Source organism: Haematobia irritans, chromosome 5 (assembly GCF_050003625.1).
Source record: "Haematobia irritans isolate KBUSLIRL chromosome 5, ASM5000362v1, whole genome shotgun sequence".
Classification (NCBI taxonomy): Eukaryota; Metazoa; Arthropoda; class Insecta; order Diptera; family Muscidae; genus Haematobia; species Haematobia irritans.
In genome coordinates, this window is record NC_134401.1 from 2,853,699 (window position 1) to 2,875,523 (window position 21,825).

At 32.3% G+C, this 21,825-nt stretch overlaps 1 protein-coding gene across 8 annotated transcripts in view; it reads left to right on the plus strand.

Moving 5' to 3' along the window:
* The window catches only part of Pkc53E (Protein C kinase 53E), a 129,008-nt gene that overhangs the window by 55,006 nt on the left and 52,177 nt on the right, over positions 1-21,825 (plus strand). For 5 of the 8 annotated variants that reach the window (XM_075311183.1, XM_075311181.1, XM_075311184.1 and 2 more), the window contains exons 3-5: positions 4,822-4,848; positions 19,262-19,293; positions 19,607-19,686. In XM_075311183.1, coding sequence (XP_075167298.1) covers positions 4,822-4,848; positions 19,262-19,293; positions 19,607-19,686 — 139 coding nt within the window. The remainder of the gene's footprint in view (positions 1-4,821; positions 4,849-19,261; positions 19,294-19,606; positions 19,687-21,825) is intronic. The other 3 variants (XM_075311185.1, XM_075311186.1, XM_075311188.1) reach the window with 1 other exon arrangement.

The window sequence follows — 21,825 nt, forward strand, 5'->3', positions numbered from 1 at the left end:
ACCAAAGCTTCATATATAAGTAAATTGCAGGGCACTTAAGAAATATTAAGTGTTTGTAGAAATTTCCCGGTTAAGAAAATACATTATCCTATAAACGAAGATTGTTGTAGTGTACTTGAATTTACAAAGAAATTTATTATTTACCAACCCAAAAAGATTAAATTCTTATAATTATAGTGATTGCATGAAGAATATAAGGTTAACGATTTATCCAAAATATCTATAACCATTTTAGCGACAAACGTGTTTTCAGAAAGTATCCACAAATTTGTAACAGAGAGATATTCCTGGTATCTAAGAGTGACGCTTAAAATTCACAATGATTTATACCATGGACGATATTCGAAACTAATCAATATTTGTATATATATGTATCATACTTCCTTACTTATTCCGGACCTCTGTTTACTTTTCAATGTTGAATTTATAAGCAAAATATTCTCCATTCTTCTCTATTTTGGACGAAGTTCTTCGCAGTTCTATCATGGATGCATTAAGGTGCCTTGCCATGTTGTTCTCTTCCCTCCCAGCCTCTCATGACTGTTGGCCTTCATTTCACTTCATTCATTTTTTCAACATGTCCGTACCATATTAATTTATTTATCTCTATCCTGTCGTTTTGTGGCTCCAACAATAAAGTATATCGTAAGATATCTTTTCTTATTACATCTCGTCTCGTTTTTTTTCCGAAAAATCGTCGTATGTATTATATTTATGTAGCTTGGATTCTGCTTTTGTTTTTAGTTGAGTAGGCCCATGATCACGGTTGCCACTCGTGCACAAAATCTACCAAAATTTTAAGAAAAATTTAATCCGTAGAAAATTTTGCCAAAATTTTATTCCGATTAAAAAATTTGTCAAAATTATGTTTTTATAGAAAATGTTGTCAAAATTTTTAGTTTTACAAAAAATTCTGTCGAAATTTTATATCAATAGAAAAATTTGCCAAAATTTTATTTCGATAGAAAAATTTGTCAACATTTTATTTCTATAAAAATTTTGTCCAAATTTCTAGTTATCTAAAAAATTTCTCCAAAATTTTATTTCTATATAAAATTTTGTCCAAATTTCTAGTTCTATAGAAAACTTTATCAAAATTTTATTTCTATAGAAAACTTTGTCAAAATTTTACTTCTATACAAATTTTGTGAAAATTTTATTTCTATAGAAAATTTTGTCAAAATTTTATTTCTATAAAAAAATTTATCAAAATTTTTAGTTCTGTAGAAAATTATTTCAAAAATTTCTTTCTGTAGAAAATTTTGCCACAATTTTATTTCTATAGAAATGTTTGTCCAAATTTCTAGTTCTATAGAAAATTTTGTCCAAATTTCTAGTTCTATAGAAAATTTTGTCAAAATTTTATTTCTACAGAAAATTTTGTTAAAATTTTATTTCTATAAAAAAACTTTATCAAAATTTTTTTTTCTATAGAAAATATTGTCAAAATGTTATTTCTGCAGAAAATTTTGCCAAAATTTTATTTCTATAGAAACTTTTTTTATTTATATGGAAAATTTTGTCAAAATTTTATTTCTGTAGAAAAATTTGCCAAAATTTTATTTCTATAGAAAATTTTGTCAAAATTTTATTTCTATAGAAAATTTTGTTCAAATTTCTAGTTCGATAGAAAATTTTGTCAAAATTTTATTTCTACAGAAAATTTTGTTAAAATTTTATTTCTGTAAAAAAAAAACTTTATCAAAATTTTATTTCTATAGAAACTATTGTCAAAATGTTATTTCTGTAGAAAATTTTGCCAAAATTTTATTTCTATAGAAACTTTTTTTATTTATATGGAAAATTTTGCCAAAATTTTATTTCTGTAGAAAAATTTGCCAAAATTTTATTTCTATATAAAATTTTGTCCAAATTTCTAGTTCTATAGAAAACTTTGTCAACATTTTATTTCTATAAATATTTTGTGAAAATTTTATTTCTATAGAAAATTTTGTCAAAATTTTATTTCTATAGAAAATTTTATCAAAATTTTTAGTTTTGTAGAAAATTATTTCAAAATTTTCTTTCTGTAGAAAATTTTGCCACAATTTTATTTCTATAGAAAATTGTGCCACAATTTTATTTCTATAGAAATTTTTGTACAAATTTCTAGTTCTATAGAAAATTTTGTCAAAATTTTATTTCTCTAGAAAATTTTATTAAAATTTTATTTCTATAAAAAAACTTTATCAAAATTTTATTTCTATAGAATTTTTTTTTATTTATATGGATAGAGAGACATATTTAAAAAAATATACCAAAACATTCAGAATTCTATTAATATACCAAACGGCAAAAAAATTAGTGTTGATGGTTTTTTTCTACCACCCTTAATTACCAAAAATTTTATTTCTATAGAAAGTTTTGTCAAAATTATTTTTATATAGAAAAAAAATATTTTGCCAACATTTTATTTCTATAGAATTTTTCCACAGAAAATATTGACAAAATGTACTTCTATACAAAATTTTGTCAAAATCTTATTTCTATAGAAAATTTTGTCACAATTGTATTTCTATAGAAAATTTTGTTAAAATTTTATTTCTGTAGAAAATATTGCCAAAATTTTATTTCTGTAGAAAATTTTGTCAAAATTGTATTTCTGTAGATAATTTTGTCAAAATTTTATTTTTTTAGAAAATTTTGTCAACATTTTATTTTTATGGAAAATTCTGTCAAATTTTTGTTTCTGTAGAAAATTTTGTCAAAATTTTATTTATTTAAAAAATTTTGTTCTATAGAAAATTAAAGTACCTCTTGGTTGGAGAGAATTCCAGAATTCTATTAATCTACCATACAGTAAACATTTTTTTACAATTGATCGTTTTGTCCCAATCTGAAGCGTTTTCCACCACCCTAAAGTATCAAATATCATCATTGGCATGACTACAGTCATATAAATACAGTCTCTGTACTTTTCCCTTTTGTCTCGTTATTGTTGGATTCAACGTACTTTCTTCGATATTGAGCCAAAAAATCAAACTTCTCACCACCATATAAGAAATATGAAACAGGAGCTGAAATATACATTGTGGTAACGCTGCCATACAACCATAATCTTCTTCATATGCCCACAGTTTCTTTTATGATAAAAATATCTGTATTCAATGTTCTCTTATAAAACCCAACTTTAATTCAATGACTTTTACACGAAATATACGAATTGCAAATTCCACTTTTGGGTAAAAAAAAACAAAATCTTCGATTCCTTTTTCAGGTGTAAGAATGTAAAAAAAGCCTTAAATGAAATCTGAGGGTCTGCTGCACATATTGACAATGAAATGTATCCAACATTTATCACAAAACGCTTTTACAATTCAACCACAAATCCAGATGGACCAATCGAAAATGGAGCAAAAGCAATGTGCTTTATTGTCTGCTAGCCTGTCTGTTTGCCCTGAGGCGGTAATGCCCAGAAGCAACATGTATTCATCTTTTATCTGTGGGTGATAGGATGTGTTTTGAGCCACACCATCTCCATCTCCACCTCCGATACCATGGTACTCAATTGAGCGTGGTTGAAGTGCTTTTAATTGTTTTGACATTTTTCTTTTCTCCCGTTTTTACTTTGCCATTTGGCTCGAAATGTTTTGTTGGTGCACTCCCCCATCTCCCATAGATGAATTGTTTATTGCCTTGAGCTGTCACTAACCATGGACGACAACCAGCCAGCATCATTCACTAAGGAAACATGGACAAAAACCCGCTTAAAACAAGGACACAACAACATAAACAAAAAGTTGGCAGATACTTAGTCCTTAGGCTCGCTCGTTCCATTGTTGTGGGCCCGGGTGTCAAAAGCATTTCATAGTTCCGCCAAAAAGCAATGAAAATTGGATCACGTTATATGAAAATGGCTAACAATGGAATAGAGACTTTGCCACAGGATTAAATCAATGATAATCGCACAATTCATCATCCGTAGTTTTGGTATATGGAACAGTAGAAGGAAAACACCAGTAGGCTTTCTCTTTCAGAGATCTTAATGTGTGCCTTCATTACATTCATTACTTCCTGGGGAACCGAAATTATTTCTAGGAAAATTCCATGGTTTATTTGGCATGGCAAACATAGTTCTATCCTAAAAGTATGCTATGAAAAAAATCGTCAAATCATAATTTATAGCCTACATTTAGGGGTAATCTATTCAATGCCCTATTTATTATTGCTCGTTTAATACTTCATTTTTGCATAGTCGTCGCAAACAAATTAAATAAATTTTCCTCATTGTATTGAAGACAGGATGTAGTCTGCTGATGAGCCATTTTACCAAATCATCACTTTAGCTTTATGCTTTTGGAATTTTCTCCATTCAGCGCATTGTTGTCATTTTATTGGGAAATAATGTCACTTCAGCGCTTAAACACCATCGTAAGCTTGCTCCATCTTTACTACATCGTTTGGTTCGTAGTCCCTTAGGGTGCTCAGTGTCTGTGTGATTGAGGCAGTGGGTTATTTTATTAATATTTATAGTGATAATGAAATAAGCCATCTTGTTTACCAAAAACCCTAGTGTCCTCCTCCCCATTGGCGAGAGTAATAGAAAATGCTGCCAAGACTAAAATTCCGTACAATCATCCTAATCATTTGCGCTTCGGGACCTCTGGTGAGACAAACACCCACCACCCCATTCATTCCGCTATGCCTGACTATTGAATAATTCATTATAACCTACGCCTCTCCGCACCCCTTAAAGTTGGTCTTTAGCTTTGGTGCACCTATCCCACATTGGATCTCTGGTGAAGCCGTTATTTATAATTTACGTTTTTTTTTTTCTTTGATCTTTTTTTCTTCTTTTTCTCTTTCTATCTTTACACACAGCGGCTACCAAACTGGATACCAGTGGCTGTAGGTATTTTCTTTAGTTGCTCTTCTTTAATATAATTGATAATTTTTATTATTACTAATTTATATGAGTTCATTAAATATGGTAAAGTTTTCGCAACCTACAATAGCTTAACATTTTATGATTGGTGTTAGGTCTTCTATAAGAGAGAAAAAAAAAATACCTAAAAGTATACAATGTTTAATTATTGCGAATTTTTTAAAGGCTATTATTAGGCTTAAAATGCGAATTTTCAGAAAACAATAGCGGTTCAGGAATTTAAACTAAATTCAAGTCTTTTCACTAACCTAAGGAATACTAAATTAGTTATAAATACAAATATCCAGCATTCACATTTACTCCAGCCTGGTTAGATTCAAGACAAGCAATATAACGATAATGTCATCAAAAATGATATAATGGAAATGGACTTTCTATGACAACATTGTTAACTTCCTGATACCTATTTCCTATTGCTTGTCAATAATTGAGTTGACATCACAATTTCACTTGAATAGGAAAACAAACCTCAAACCAAAAGTAAACTCACTCTGGCAATCAATCACTTCAATGGTTAGTTCTTCATCTAAGAATTTCATCATCATGAAACACACAAAATACTGCAATGTCTTAGTCGTAATAATGATGACTTACTGACTACCACAACAGTTATTAAATTACAAACGAAAAACTTGTCCAACTTGACATTACCTTTTCTTTATTGCTACACTTCTTGGAACTAACTCCAAGTACTGCGAATGAAGTGGACAAGAAAAAAACCAAGTAAAAAAATTTCGATCAAATTTTCAATGATACTGGTATGAATACACAGCCTTGGGCTAAAGGCAAAAGATTCCTTCCATTTTCGTTTCTCAAGCATTCTGATGTCATGCAATGCAAATTTGTTTAGGACATTAAGCCAGTGTTGAATGGGAAAGTATTTTCTTGGTTATGGACAAAAGGCGTGATGTGATGCAAACACAAAGAAGAAATAAAAATAAAAGGAAGAAGAGAAAAGTGTCCAGACACCTAGGATAGATTGGTTTCACTGATAGCAAACTACTATGGTATTTGATTTTTTGATTGATTTTTGTATCTTTTTTTTTTTGCATTTCTCCAAGTAACTTCGAGAACTCTTGATTTGTTGCACTAAAATGTTATAACATCTTAATCGATTAAATTAAAAATACACTCCAAAATACATATATTTTGTTTATTCTCTCAATTTTTCTACCAAACACTGAGTAAAATAGCCCCAATCCTTGTGAACAAAACGCAGCATATTTTTATTTATTATTAACTTTCTCTAAGGATTTATATAAAAATAGCTTTGAGCTATACAAAACTGATTTAAATGATAAAACGTTTTTCAAAAGCTTTCGTTTATATTTGACTTAAGGTTATTTATGTGTACACATTCCATTAAAAATTTACTCTTCGAAAAGATGCGAGAACACAAAAACAGGAAGGAAAGTTGTATGCTTATAAGATATATACCACAGAGACACAAGATTCAACTTAAAAACGAAAAAAAAACTTATAAACTTCATTCGACTATGCGGAAATGACAAGTAGGACAAATCATACGAGGGCAGTTCGGAAACTTCTTAGCCTAGCACAAAAAGCGCGGTATAAACAGAAAAAAGTTAAGTGCTTTGGAAACTTCCATCTCTGTTATGAACACATGTTAAAATTTGTTTCGATCTGGCAACTCCTTCATATAAAAACAGGTGTTCAAAAAAGACGCATCCGCAATTTTTTTTTACAATGGAAAAATTAGAAATGCGTGCTTTCATTAAATATATACATAAAAAAGATTTATCGGGACAAGAAATTCATAATGGTATTGTGAATGTGTTAGGTGAAAGTGCTCCTTCATATGCAACAGTAAAAATTTCGGTTACTGAATTTAAACGTGGTCGTACAAGTATTGAAGATGAACCACGTAGTGGACGTGCCAAGACAGCAACAACAACAGAAATTGTAGCCAAAGTGCATTATTTGGTATTAAATGATCGACGAATAAAAGTGCGTGAAATTGCTAATATCATGGGCATCTCAAATGATCGAGTCCATTTAATTTTGCATGAAGAACTACAGATGAAAAAGGTTTCTGCAAGAGGGGGCCACACTTGTTAACAGTCGATCAAAAACGCATGAGAATGAACATTTCTCAAGCTTGTTTGGATCGTTTTAAGCGAAATAAAATGAATTTTAAGCGTCGTTTCATAACTGTTGATGAGACATGGATCCACCACTATACTCCAGAGACAAAAGAACAATCCAAACAATGGACTGAAGCTGGAGGAAGTGCCCCAAAGACGGCAAAAACAATTCAATCGGCTGGTAAGGTTATGGCAACGGGTTTTTTGGGACTTCAAAGGTATTTTATTTATTGACGATCTGCAAAAGGGTATGAAAAACCAACTATTCTCTTTCATTGATAGGCTAAGAAGTTTCCGAACCGCCCTCGTAGTTCTTAACGGATATTTCAAAAAACCGAGTTCCAACTGGGTGGGCTAAAAACTAAACCTTCATGAGCTAAAGAATTTATATGTGTACCGCTATGACCCATTTGGTTGCTAAAGGATAAACCCTTATAGCATTTCCTAATTTATCTATGAAAAATTATCCTAAGTTCTCCTAAAGATGTGAAATCTGGTGTTTGGTTACATGGTGCCTAATAGCCCATTCATATTAGGCTCGATAGCTACTAAAAGTGTATTTGAAATCTATCTAAGAATATATGATAGTATAATCATAGACTACCAAACTATAATTGGATCTTATAATAAACTCCATACCAAAGACCTCAAAAATTAAAATCTGAGAATTGGTTTATGTGAACCCAGCTAAAAATTTTAGAAGTTCTTCTAAAGACACAACTTTAAAAGCACTTCCAAAAATGTCCTCCCAAAGATGTTCTTTATTTTAACTACCCATAATTCAATTTTTATAAGTCTATTTTTATACCCTCCACCATAGGATGGGGGGTATATTAACTTTGTCATTCCGTTTGTAACACATCGAAATATTGCTCTAAGACCCCATAAAGTATATATATTCTGGGTCGTGGTGAAATTCTGAGTCGATCTGAGCATGTCCGTCCATCCGTCCGTCCATCCGTCTGTTGAAATCACGCTAACTTCCGAACGAAACAAGCTATCGACTTGAAACTTGGCACAAGTAGTTGTTATTGATGTAGGTCGGATGGTATTGCAAATGGACCATATCGGTCCACTTTTACGTATAGCCCCCATATAAACGTACCCCCAAATTTGGCTTGCGAGGCCTATAAGAGAAGCAAATTTCATCCGATCCGTCTGAAATTTGGTACATGATGTGAGTAGATGGTCTCTAACAACCATGCAAAAATTGGTCCACATCGGTCCATAATTATATATAGCCCCCCATATAAACCGATCCCCCGATTTGGCTTGCGAGGCCTCAAAGAGAAGCAAATTTCATCCGATCCGGCTGAAATTTGGTACATAGTGTTAGTATATGGTCTCTAACAAACATGCAAAAATTGGTCCACATCGGTCCATAATTATATATAGCCCCCATATAAACAGATCCCCCGATTTGGCTTGCGAGGCCTCTGAGAGAAGCAAATTTCATCCGATCCGGCTGAAATTTGGTACATGGTGGTAGTATATGGTCTCTAACAACCGTGCAAAAATTGGTCCACATCGGTCCATAATTATATATAGCCCCCATATAAACCGATCACCAGATTTGGCTTGCGAGGCCTCTGAGAGGAGCAAATTTCATCCGATCCGGCTGAAATTTGGTACATGGTGGTAGTATATGGTCTCTAACAACCGTGCAAAAATTGGTCCACATCGGTCCATAATTATATATAGCCCCCATATAAACCGATCACCAGATTTGACCTCCGGAGCCTCTTGGAAGACCAAAATTCATCTGATTCAGTTGAAATTTGGTACGTGGTGTTAATATATGGCCTTAAACTCTCATGCAAAAATTGGTCGATATCGGTCCATAATTATATATAGGCCCCATATAAACCGATCCCCAGATTTGACCTCCAGAGCCCCTTGGAAGAGCAAAATTCTTTCCATTCGGTTGAAATTTGGTACGCGATGTTAGTATATGGTATCCAACAATCATGCAGGAATTGGTTCCTATCAGTCCATAATTATATATAGCTCCCATATAAACCGATCCCCAGATTTGACCTCCGGTGCCTTTTTGGAGAAGCAAAATTCATCCGATCTGCTTGAAATTTGGTACGTGGTGGAAGTATATGATATTTAACTACCATGCCAAAAGTGGTCCATATCAGTCCATAATCATACATAGCCTCATATAAACCGATCCCGAGATTTGGTTTTGGAGCCTCTTGGAGGAGCAAATGTCATCCGAGTGGGTTGAAATTTGGTACATTGTGCTAGTATATGGTCGTTAACAACCATGCCTAACTAGGTCCATATCGGTCTATAGTTATATATGGCCCTCAGATAAATCGATCCCCAATCACACAAAAATTGGTTCATATCAAGTTCATAATTGTACATAGCCCCCATATAAACGACCCCCATATTTCAATTCTGGCTCTCTATGTACCGTGCAAAAAGTCCATATCGATTCCTAATTATTTGTAGACTTAACTATACATAACTTTTTTGTCTAATATATACCACGTATGGACTAACTCACAATTTAGAAAACGATGTTAAGAAGTTTTAAGATACCACAACCCAAGTAATTCGATTGTGGATGTTAGTCTTTCATAGAAGTTTCTACGCAATCCATGGTGGAGGGTATATAAGATTCGGCCTGGCCGAACTTACGGCCGTATATACTTGTTTCATATTTTAAATGAGTAATTTTAACTCTTTTGTTTCAAAAAGGTTAAAACCAGAATAATAATTAATGAAATTATTCAAATTATTCAAAATTTGTCAAAAAAAATGCTAAATCCATTTTAGAAAATATGCGAATTTTTGAAAACATTTTTGAGGTCAAACGTTTTCAGACAAGCATTAAAAATTATTTTTTATTCAAATTTATTATTCAAATTTTGTCGAAAAAAGGCCAATTCCATTTTAGAAAATATGCGTATTTGAAAAAAAAATTGAGGATAAACGTTTTTAGAAAAGCATTAAAAATTATTTATTTGCAGCCCGATTTATTTTCAGGCTCACTTAGACTATTCAGTCCCTCTTAGATGTGTCAAATATAAGTCATATTCAGGCCTCTATACAAATTTATCACATATTACCCGATTCTTCAACCGGTGTCTTCAAAATCAGTGCATTAATTCAGAATACTTTTAACGAGATTAGAGAAAACCCCCATTCATACGTCTATGGAAAATGACTAATATACTCTTCAAGCAAAAATTCTTTCTAAAGACGAAAATACACCGAATAACTTTACATCAGTACAGTTAGTGAACATCAGTTCAATCAGATTTTATCTTTTTTTGTTCTTACTAATATTAATATTAACTTTAACTTATTGTATTAAATAGGTTTTCTTTGAATCTATGCCAAGAGAATAATACTCAATATTTGAAGCTCTTTGCAAATATTTGCCTTATGGTAACAGCCAAGTTAGCTAATTTTTCCGTATTGTCTCCGTAAAACCAAATATTTAATATTGCCATTGAAAATCACTATCCCCATGAACCCCTTCTTTCTATTCTAGCAAGCACTCTCTCTCTTTCTCTTTTCCACACTCTTTCAAAAGCTAAACAAATAAAAAGGACACATTGCCAAACCAACTCATGTTTTCATATTATCCGTTTCAAGTTCTATGGCTCTCCATCTGCCATTCACATGCACACACCAGGCCATGTCATTAAGGTGAGGGTGAAGGATATCCGTTCATCGTTTTTCGTATCTTAAAATTGAGGTCATTTTGGTATGAATGCAAAATTACCTTCAACTTGCATATAATATGCTGGGGGTGGGGGCATAACCTTAGTTTTGAATTTCATACGTTGTTCATTTGATTCTCATTTTGTCCCCCACATTTATCGTTTTCTAGAATTTTATTAAGGTTGCTGATGTCAAAAAGTCTAAGGCAGAAAGCATCTGGTAACACTCAAATAGAAGAAAAGAACCTTATAATATCACTGGTCTAACCTCTTGACCAGCAAAGGTAAAATATATGTTGGTATTTGAGAATGAAGATGTCTTATAGGTATAAGCCAGCTTACCTATTAGGGATTAACTTTTAATTTAAACCGAATTTAAAACATTAGGCAAGTGTTTTGTTACTAAAATTTCACAAATATACTTTATGAAAATATGGTGCAATATAAATGTTCTTCACTGTATTTATATTCAAATTTACAAAACAAAACTAATGAAAATTAGAACTTCCAGATTTTACCTAAATTGCGAGTCCGGTTTATATTCGAACTTGATCTGCCTTCAAGAAAAAACTGAAAATCGAAATACAAGGTAGTTTTTATAGACCCTGCAGCTATTATAACGGATAGCGAGATAGTATGGTATACAGTGATCATACTTGAATTTCACTATTTTGAAGAATATAAGTCAATGATATAGTCCAAAATCAATATATCGCTATGTTACAAAAGGAATGACAAACTGACCTACGATCTGCGAATCCAATTGTAATACGAAATGAATACAAATGAACCGATTAATACCTCATTCACATTACATTTCTAAAATCAATTTTAACTACACAGAAAAAAATTACACGAAAATTTTTTCAATTAAAACTTTAATTGAGTTTTAAAAAACATTCAATCAAAAATTTAATTGATTCGACAAATTTTTTAATTGAAACAAAAATCAATCACAAAAATTAGTAGTATCAATTAATTTTTTAATTGGATCAATTAATATTTTAATTGACTTTCAATTAATTTTTTAATTGATACAATCATTTCTGTGATTGAAGACATTTCAATTAAAAAGTTAATTGGATCAATTAATTTCGTGATTGAATCAGAAAAAAAATTTTTGTGTGTAGATTTCAATTGTCATTTTCCTTATAAATAAGGGATTTCAAATCCACTTCCATAGATTTCGAGCCTAATGTGTATGAGGTAAAAGCCACTAGTTTCTCTTTTAATACTCCAAAATTTCATATATATAGATTTTGGTCGTTTTTACCAATTGTTATTATGTAAATATTTTGCAAGAATATATATGGTACTAGTAATGCAAAACGGAGCCAGTTAACTATTTGCACATCAAATGGGTAACCACTTTTACTTTTATAAGGTAATCTCTACAGAATTAAACAACGGTATATATACTGAACATTATGAAAAATGTTATACTGAACATTATGAAAAACTTAAAGTTCCGAATTTTCTGTTGCAGAGTTCAAAGCATTGCAGTTTTCTGGTTAGTTTTCGCATCATCCTATCTGCTTGCTCATTAAATGGTTAAATCACTTTAAATTTTAAAAGGCCTTATACAGATTATCAACAAGCCTCCATTCTTATTGGGTGCTTTTCCAAGTTTATGTAGTATCTATGAATAGATATTGGTTGGATATGTGTGTTGGAGAGTCTACTAACCTCGTTAAAGATTTAACTGCAAAACACATCTTCCCCGCCAATATGGTTACATGAACATGAATAGTGAATGGATTTTGGCTTTGCTATTTATATTGGTATGCGAATTTGCCCTTTCAAGAGTAGACTATATTACAAAAAATTAGTCTACCAGAACGTTAACCTTAATATGCACTTGAGTTAGGATGTCACTTTCCTCCACTTGGGGATAGTCATAGAAAATATCCTAGAAAATTGTATAGACTTTAAAGAATTTTTTAAAATTGAATTATTTATAAAGAAATCAATTTTTACCGACGATTGACAATGAAAGTAAATTGGTAGGTTAGAGTTAAACACAAAAAAAAAAACATTTAATTAGACAGATAATTAAAAAAGACCACTTTTAATTCTTATCCACCAGAGAGCATGATACAAACAAAAATAACAAATAACACAATAATATGGCAATAAAAATGGTTTCTATTTCATTCCTAAAGCTAGTAGGTTTTCTATATGTTTATATGGACAGAAGTTCATTAACACTCACAACAATTACCACTAACACTGGCCTTCTTTTGTACGACCACAGATTGATGTGATAACCTTTCCTATAGTGAATTTCTCATATGGGACTCAAACTCACACAAATGACCAAACACATGTCAATGTATTCAATTTCATGTCACACATAGAGAAGCCTAATACCTAAAACTTTTAGTTGCCATAAGCCATGTTGTCTAACTAAACTACACAGATATATGAAAGCTTATAGTTAGTTATGGAACAAATGACAAGACTTTGTGCAAACCTAGTGGTCATACAAAGTGTCAAGTACCACCTTAGGCGAATAAGCCAGTCCTTCGGTATCGCTCACCCCTCCATTTATACAAAAGTGACAAGCAATTAAATCTATCTAGAATATCGTAATACAGTGAAGAAATCAGAATTCTATAGTTACTTAGAAATTAAGTGTAAATGGCATAAGTCGAAAATGGACATGAGACTTAGAACAAAGGCATATGGAAGAAAGAAAATTATTCAGGAATTAATTTTGAAAATTATATGTAAAATTCAGGCGAAAACTAAACATCTGATCCAGTTGTCCTAATTCTTAATATATAGAGAATGAATTTGTCTTCCCCGACTTAGGTTTATTTAAAAATATCCCAGCAAAAAAAGTGTCGCCAAAAAAGTAATGAAAATGTTCTTTTTGGATCCGGAAGTGGTGCAAAATTGACGCAGAAGCGATGAATTTAACATAGGCTTGTCAACAGCCGTTGCACTGAATTTGCATCACTTCTGTAGGTGTGATCCGAATTCAATATTTTGGATGTAAATTAAAAAATTCTGTGTTATTTTCTCAAATAAATAACTTCTATAATTTTTAATGGATTCTAACGCTTGTCGGAAACGTTTGACCTCAACTATTTGCAAAAATTCACAATTTTTTCAAATTGGATTTAGCATTTTTTTCGACAAATTTTAAATGATTTCTACCATTTTATGAATTCTTACTCTGTTTTTAACCTATTTGAATCAAAAAAAGTTAAAATTACCCATTAAAAGTATGAAAAAAACAAGTTATAAAAAATTGAATTAAAAGAACTTCCTGGGTAGTTAAAATAAAGAACATCATTGGGAGTGCATCTTCTGGAAGTGCTTTTAAAGTTGTGCCTTTGGAAGAGCTTCCAAATTTTTTTGCTGGGATATGGATATTTTAAATTATTGCGCATTATCTTCTCTAACCAAGCGACCTAAAAACACATTCCCCTGATTTCAGTCCCTATTTTTGTTATCGAAAAACCCCTAAGTGTTATCCAATTTTTTTCGTGTTTAATAAAATGTCTTATGGCATCCCTGTACAGAGTACGAGGCTATAAAACAGGAAATAGAAACATTACAGCATTAGTGAAAACTACTCATATGTCACCATTATGATGTCACATATTCGTACACATGCACACACATCATATCGTAACAGTAGTTTCTGTCAGTAAAACTAAGCCCAAGCAAACAATACGAAACACTAAACCAAAGCCTCTCTGTAAAATACCTCTGCATTTGAGTAATCGTGTTGGTGATAGTACTCTCATTCACACTCTTGTAGTAATACTTGCTCGCAAACCAAACACTTGCATATACAAAGAGAGTGGGAGAGACATTTATCTTCATGTACTTAGGGCTACAATAGAAAAAGGTGGTTATGGACACCACAATTGAAGCCATTCACTTACACATTCGTTCTTGCACCTACATAAATCCTATTGTCTCTCCGCATATTGCCTGACATGTGTGCACAATAAACCCCAATTGAAAACAAACTTATAGCAGAGAGAGATAGAGAGAGTGAGAGTGTACTTTGCAAGTGTTTGTTGGTGGTATTAGTGGTAGAGGTACTAAAGGTGGCCACGGTTGGTCATAGTAGGCAATGGTATGAACAATCAAAATGACCATATCCCATATAAGCTCAAGCACATAGTTCAGGACATTGCTAACCTACACATTGAGATTGATTAGACAATAACAGGATTCGGCAAACGATGATGAGATGAATACACAAGTTGACAATACAACGCCTGTAAGAGTATTTTGATAGTCTGATGACACACTTTCCCTAATAGGATTGTGATCAATCTCATTATGAAATATTGGAACTCTCTATAAAGAAGTGAACATTGTATAAATTACGAAAAAAATATACATATATTAAATCTCTTATTTGCTGTTGTAGCACTAGAAATATATACAAAGATCTTCTTAATGAATACGAGTAATAACAAAGAAAAAAAGTAAACTAAAAATTAAGTCACGTACTAACGTATGAAAAATAAAAAAATCTTAGGCGACAAATTATTTCCATTTTAACCACGCTGTTCAAAACAAATATGCTTTGAACATGGAATATCACTATCGTTAATATTCCTGATAATACATTATGTCCCTAAAATGATTATGAAGAGCACTTTAGCCATTATCCACTTGAGATAACGTATGGTAAGTGCATCTAGTTGTCTTAGGGTGGTCTATTATCAGTGTCTTGTGTGTCATTGCGTTTTATGATCTTCTTTCCTAAGAAGACCCTAATAAAGCGCAGCGGCATATGTTTGTTTAGGATAGCAATAAGAATGTAGGGTTAGCATGTGGCAACCATGTGTTGCCTCTAGACCAGATTTAAGATTTTCAATATTCTATATGTAAGTTCATATTCAGTAAACTAATTAGTATTCATTGTGATATAGATATAGATCTATATAGATGGTGAACAACTCTGCCCGCTACTGTATTTAACTCAATAATATCCCAGCAAAAATACTTCAGCAGTAAGAGTTTAGTTGCGCTTTTTGGTATACAATAAAGTAGGCAGTGTATCCCCACTGCATGAATCGGTGGCAATAACGTAAACGAGTAATCAAACAAGTTTATGATCATTCGTTTACGTTATTGCAACCAATTCATGCAGTATAGATGCATGAAAGGTAGTGTTTTGTTTGTGTTTTCCTTCACGCCAACAATGCTTTACTCAAGATTATATATCACTTCTGAGCAATATTGCTATTAAAATGAGCAATTATATCAGCGCTATGTAGAAGCTGTTCTAAATCGGGACATCGCCCACAAAAATCAACGTTGTTTCGGTTGTTTTGTAAGCAGTTGGTATTGCCTCTCTCCCTTACAATCATGCTGAAAAAGTGTTCCATTTTTTGCTGGGATGCTTTGGAAAATACAATATATCGACGATTTTTTAACCATCATTGTAGGTACATATACTCCCTGACCTGTCTTAAGAAAATTTCAACCGATCTAAATGATACCATTTTGGTAGTACTCCTTCGGTTTTGCCTCAAAATAGGCCTCAGTTTCGACGATCACCTCTTCATTGCAGCCAAATTTTTTCCCTGCGAACATCCTTTTGAGGTCTGAGAACAAGAAAAAGTCGCTGGGGGCCAGACCTGGAGAATACGGTGGGTGGGGAAGCAATTCGAAGCACAATTCATGAATTTTTGCCATCGTTCTCAATGACTTGTGGCACGGTGCATTGTCTTGGTGGAACAACACTTCTTCATATGGGGCCGTTTTGCCGCGATTTCGACCTTCAAACGCTCCAATAACGCCATATAATAGTCACTGTTGATGGTTTTTCCCTTCTCAAGATAATCGATAAAAATTATTCCATGCGCATCCAAAAAAACAGAGGCCATTACTTTGCCAGCGGACTTTTGAGTCTTTCCACGCTTCGAAGACGGTTCACCGGTCGCTGTCCACTCAGCCGACTGTCGATTGGACTTGAGCCATGTTTCATCCATTGTCACATATCGACGGAAAAACTCGGGTGTATTACGAGTTAACAGCTGCAAACACCGCTCAGAATCATCAACACGTTGTTGTTTTTGGCCAAATGTGAGCTCGCGCGGCACCCATTTTGCACAGAGCTTCCGCATATCCAAATATTGATGAATGATATGACCAACACGTTCCTTTGATATCTTTAAGACCTCTGCTATCTCGATCAACTTCATTTTACGGTTATTCAAAATCATTTTGTGGATTTTTTTGATGTTTTCATCGGTAACCACCTCTTTCGGGCGTCCACTGCGTTCACCGTCCTCCGCGCTCATTCCATCACGCTTGCATTTTGCATACCAATCAATTATTGTTGATTTCCTTGGGGCATAGTCCGGAAACTCATTATCAAGCCAAGAGTTTGCTTCCACCGTATTTTTCCCCTTCAGAAAACAGTATCTTATCAAAACACGAAATTCCTTTTTTTCACAATAACAAAAGTTGCTTCACAAAAGACGCTCTATCTCACAAACTAATTGACTTACAGACGTCAAATTTTAACACGGATCATTTGAAGGTTGGTCTATGTGTCTATGTCTATGTGTCAGACCGGGGACTTATCAGCCAACCTGTTATGTCTCACCAAAATCAATCCCAAATGACTTATTGTCTTTACTGCGTTACTAAAATTCAACCCAATATTAATTCAGTATTACGTTAAATTATGTTGTTCTGTGGAAGAAATCCACTTCGAACTCAATAAATCCATTAGAATTAAACTTTTAAATAATTTTTGGGCCACTTCGTCGTTTTAGCCGTAATCCAAAATTGTTTTCCACCCAATGAAACGTGTTATGTTTAAATTATGCGTGGTATATAAAACCTAACTTCGGAAAGCCATTTTGAGTCCTTTTCATTTGCATTCTATTTTCATTGACACTTAGTGATTTGGTGGAGGGATGGATAATTTGAGGCCAGTAGAGCATATTAAAAGAATTACAATGTTCTAAAGTAAAATTTAAATGCACGCCCAAAGGACTTTTGCAAAGAAACTTTGTGTCTTAGGTCTTTGTTGGTCTTCTATAGACCATTGATTGATATTTTGGTGTTTCTTTGGCTTCATAAACATGCCTCGTTTGAAAGATAACAATTTATATGTCTAACATGTTCCATGACGTGCCCTATGACACGATTCACTGCTTTTGAAAACTTTTTTTTTTTCAACACACACAGAATAGTTACACAATGCTGAAGTTTTTGATGTGAAAAATAGTCCATGTGGATCGCATAAGAGAGAAACAAATTGAATTTTAGAAAATCTCTAAGAGTGTTGCACGCGATTATTTCAACTTTATACCCTTAGGCAAATCGCTTTAACTATTTCTCAATTCAATGCAGTCTATGAAACATGTGTCAATAAATTGTTCTATTGGCAAATTTTAGAAGTCCCACAGGAAAAATGAGTTTAAAATATTTGAATTGAACACATAAATGCTTAGTTAGAGATTATCTCAATTAGTTGTTTTTTTGGAAAGGACAAATGAGCAAAACATGTTGGTTAGTATTGGTGGATTATGGTTCACATAAAACGCGGCCATACTGCTGGGGAAAAGAGGCGCATATTCCATTATCCTGATTTGTAAATCGTTCTACTCTTTGTAAAAAAAGTACAAATTGTAAGGACGTCCATGTGCTCCCATTGTCTATTATGCTCCCATTAGAGTTTGTCAACGAACTGTAATCTATAGATTCTCATATTTATTTTAGACACATTTTCAATGTCATTATATTACAGTCTGATTGCCGTAATGATACAAATTTCAAGGTAGACTGAAACGTAATTGCAATAGCTAAATAGAGATGTATCAAATGTTTTACAAAATTGAAAAACAAGGGTATAAATAAAACGATACTCATAGCAATCGACTGTTCTCTATAATTGAATTTTTTTTATATAATTTCATTAATTTCACTAAATTCAATTTTTTATTTTTGTTTTGGAAACTTAACTTATTTACCATAACTTAAATTGGATGTCAGTGTCTTCATACTATTGCCACTGCACAAGTTCTTAATTTTGAACCCATAAAACTCTGTAAGCAAAGTGGGCATACTTTCCAGTTTCCCCAAGGGGACTCGCCCATGATTTTAAATATCTGAAATTAAATGCTTAGAGCAAGAGCGAAAACGTTTATCTTACATTAAATTTTTGTTATATTCAAAATGTGTGTTAGTATTTCCCACACAAATATAAGCAAACAAAAAACAAACCACAATCTGCTAATACCAGTGGACATCCTTGGAAATCTACCCACACAATTTAAAGCTTTAAATACAACCAACAAGATACCAAGCAACTGATGCAAAAAAAAAAAACAGAACCAGATATTGTGTTAAGGTGCACCTTGAAATACTAAAGAAAAGAAAAAGAAAATCTTCCACCTTGCAGCCAAAACACTCACTGGCTACATAATATGATTGTTGTGTATAATTTACCACATCAACCACACATCTCTACATCGTCTCAATTTCTTCCACCCATCTTTCTTGGGCCATATGTCCTTTCTTCCACTTTGCTGCTTAACCTCAAAAAGTTTCTTTATAAAATTGTAATTTCTTTTTCTTTTTTTATTTCTTTTCAGGGGTTTTGGCAAGCAAGGTTTTCAATGCCAAGGTAAAAAGCGTTGCAACATAACATAAACAGAGAACAAAAGAAGGAAGCAAAAAAGCAAGTAAACTGTAGCAGGAGACACTAAAATCTGGGAATAACATTAAACAGATGCCGCATAAGAATGGAAAACTTTTGCCTCCCAAAAACTTTTTCATACTCACTCGTACGACACGTGTGGTCTTGCTTTTTTTCTCTTTTCTTTTCTTCTCGAATGTTTTCTGTAAGGATTTCAGTTTGTGTTTTTCTAGATTTTTTTATTGTTGAAATTCTATGATTTTCATTGTTGTTTTTTTTTTTCTGTGTATTTTCTTCGCAGTTTGTTCGTATGTCGTTCACAAGCGTTGTCATGAATATGTTACATTTATATGTCCGGGCAAGGATAAAGGAATTGATTCCGTAAGTTTTCAAATATTTATTTACAATAGATATATGTGTGTGTATCGTAATTTATTTTAGTTTAGTTAGTGTAAAATAAATAAAATAAACACCAAAAAAAAATAGATATTTAGTTTATCTATTTTAATTTATTTTCTTAATGTCTTAGCTACGGGGCTGCAAGCAAAAAATATTTTATATTAATTTTAAAATATAAGCATTCAGGCAGTATATAAAATAAAAAAGTAAGTGTATTTTAAAATATTGTATTTTTTTATACTCTCCACCAGTGAATGATAAAGTGACAACTATTTAATCTTAAAGCGAAAGCATTGATTAGAAAAACACAAACAATTAAAATTATATGAAAACATTATTTAATTTTTTTTATAATTTCTTTTTACGTTTTTGTTATTATTTTGAGCAAATGAAATTTTATTCACAATACATAAATATTTTATTACATTAATTATTATTTCTTTTTTTAAATAATGTATTTCAAATGAAATAATTTGATTTTAAAGTAACAGGTGTCGGATTTTGATTTTTTGAAACATTGTTAATTATATGCAACAGTGTTCTTACATTGTGTGAATTAATATTACTTATACACCACATGTTACATAGTTTTAGTTCAACATTAAATTTTATTTGCCTAGCTTCTATATAGCTTATCTATATAGCTTATTTTTAAGATTTGAAAATATATCAAACTACGTTGAGCGACAGATCTGACCTTACTAGAAATAAAGAATCAATTCACTTAAATTTTAACAAAGAATCATATTGTAACCTGTATTATAATGCTCCAAGAAACCAATTAAATCGTGTCGTGTTTTTAATTAAATGTACCAGAAATCAGATTGCTACAAACATCGTCTTGATTATTGCAGAAAACTATAACACATGGTTGTCCATGAATTTGCAAACAACGCCAATAGATATATGTATGTATATAACACAATGTAGGTTAGGTTAGGTAAGGTGGCAGCCCGATGTATCAGGCTCACTTAGACTATTCAGTCCATTGTGATACCACATTGGTGAACTTCTCTCTTATCACTGAGTGCTGCCCGATTCCATGTTAAGCTCAATGACAAGGGACCTCCTTTTTATAGCCGAGTCCGAACGGCGTTCCACATTGTAGTGAAACCACTTAGAGAAGTTTTTGAAACCCTCAGGAATGTCACCAGCATTACTGAGGTGGGATAATCCACCGCTGAAAAACTTTTTGGTGTTCGGTCGAAGCAGGAATCGAACCCACGACCTTGTGAATGCAAGGCGGGCATGCTAACCATTGCACCACGGTGGCTCCCAACACAATGTAAGAACCCTCTATGACGACTAATATAAAAAAAAACTTGAACCTCTTGAACCTCTTGGGCCATTTGGCCGACCGTCCGTAAATAGGTTTGGTAGCTAAATTTATTCGATAGTCATGAAATTTGACATAGAGATTTTTTAGTACATATCGCTGCACCAAAAAAAATATTTTTTTTTAATATTTGATTAATGATTATGTACAACTAAAAATTTTAAATATTTAATCACACGAAAACTGATCAAATTTTATCATCATCTCGTGGTGGAAGGTATCTAAAAATCATTATTACATTATATTTACAAAATTTTCTGTACTTTTTCAATAATAACAAGAAAAACTTTATTAATTATATGAATATTTTCTGCATTATTACAAAATTTAGGCATACTGAGTCTTTTCTACCCTCTTAAATGCTTTTTAGCCTACTTTTAGGCTCTTTAGTGGAATATATTTTCTCTGCATATTGCTAAGCTCATTTTATGAGTTTGACCAATTCAAAGTTCATGAAGATCTTGTTGAATGAAAAAAAAAACTTTTGTAATTGACCCTTCTGGTTGGCTTAGACCTCAATTTATGTTCGCCTAAGCATTTTTTTCTATATTAAGCATTTCTAACATTATCCTTAGCTAGCCATGAAAGTCAAAGAAAAACAAAAAACTACATATAATTTCTTTTTTGCTGTGGCCCTTTCAAATATCTATGCTGTTCATAAGACTATAATTTTTTCTATTATTTTCGCTTTGTTATAGAAATAACTTTGGTATTGTTTAGTTTTTTTTTTTTGTTTTTGGTTTGATAGCCAATTGTTGGCCAGCATGTGCTACTAGACTGTAATT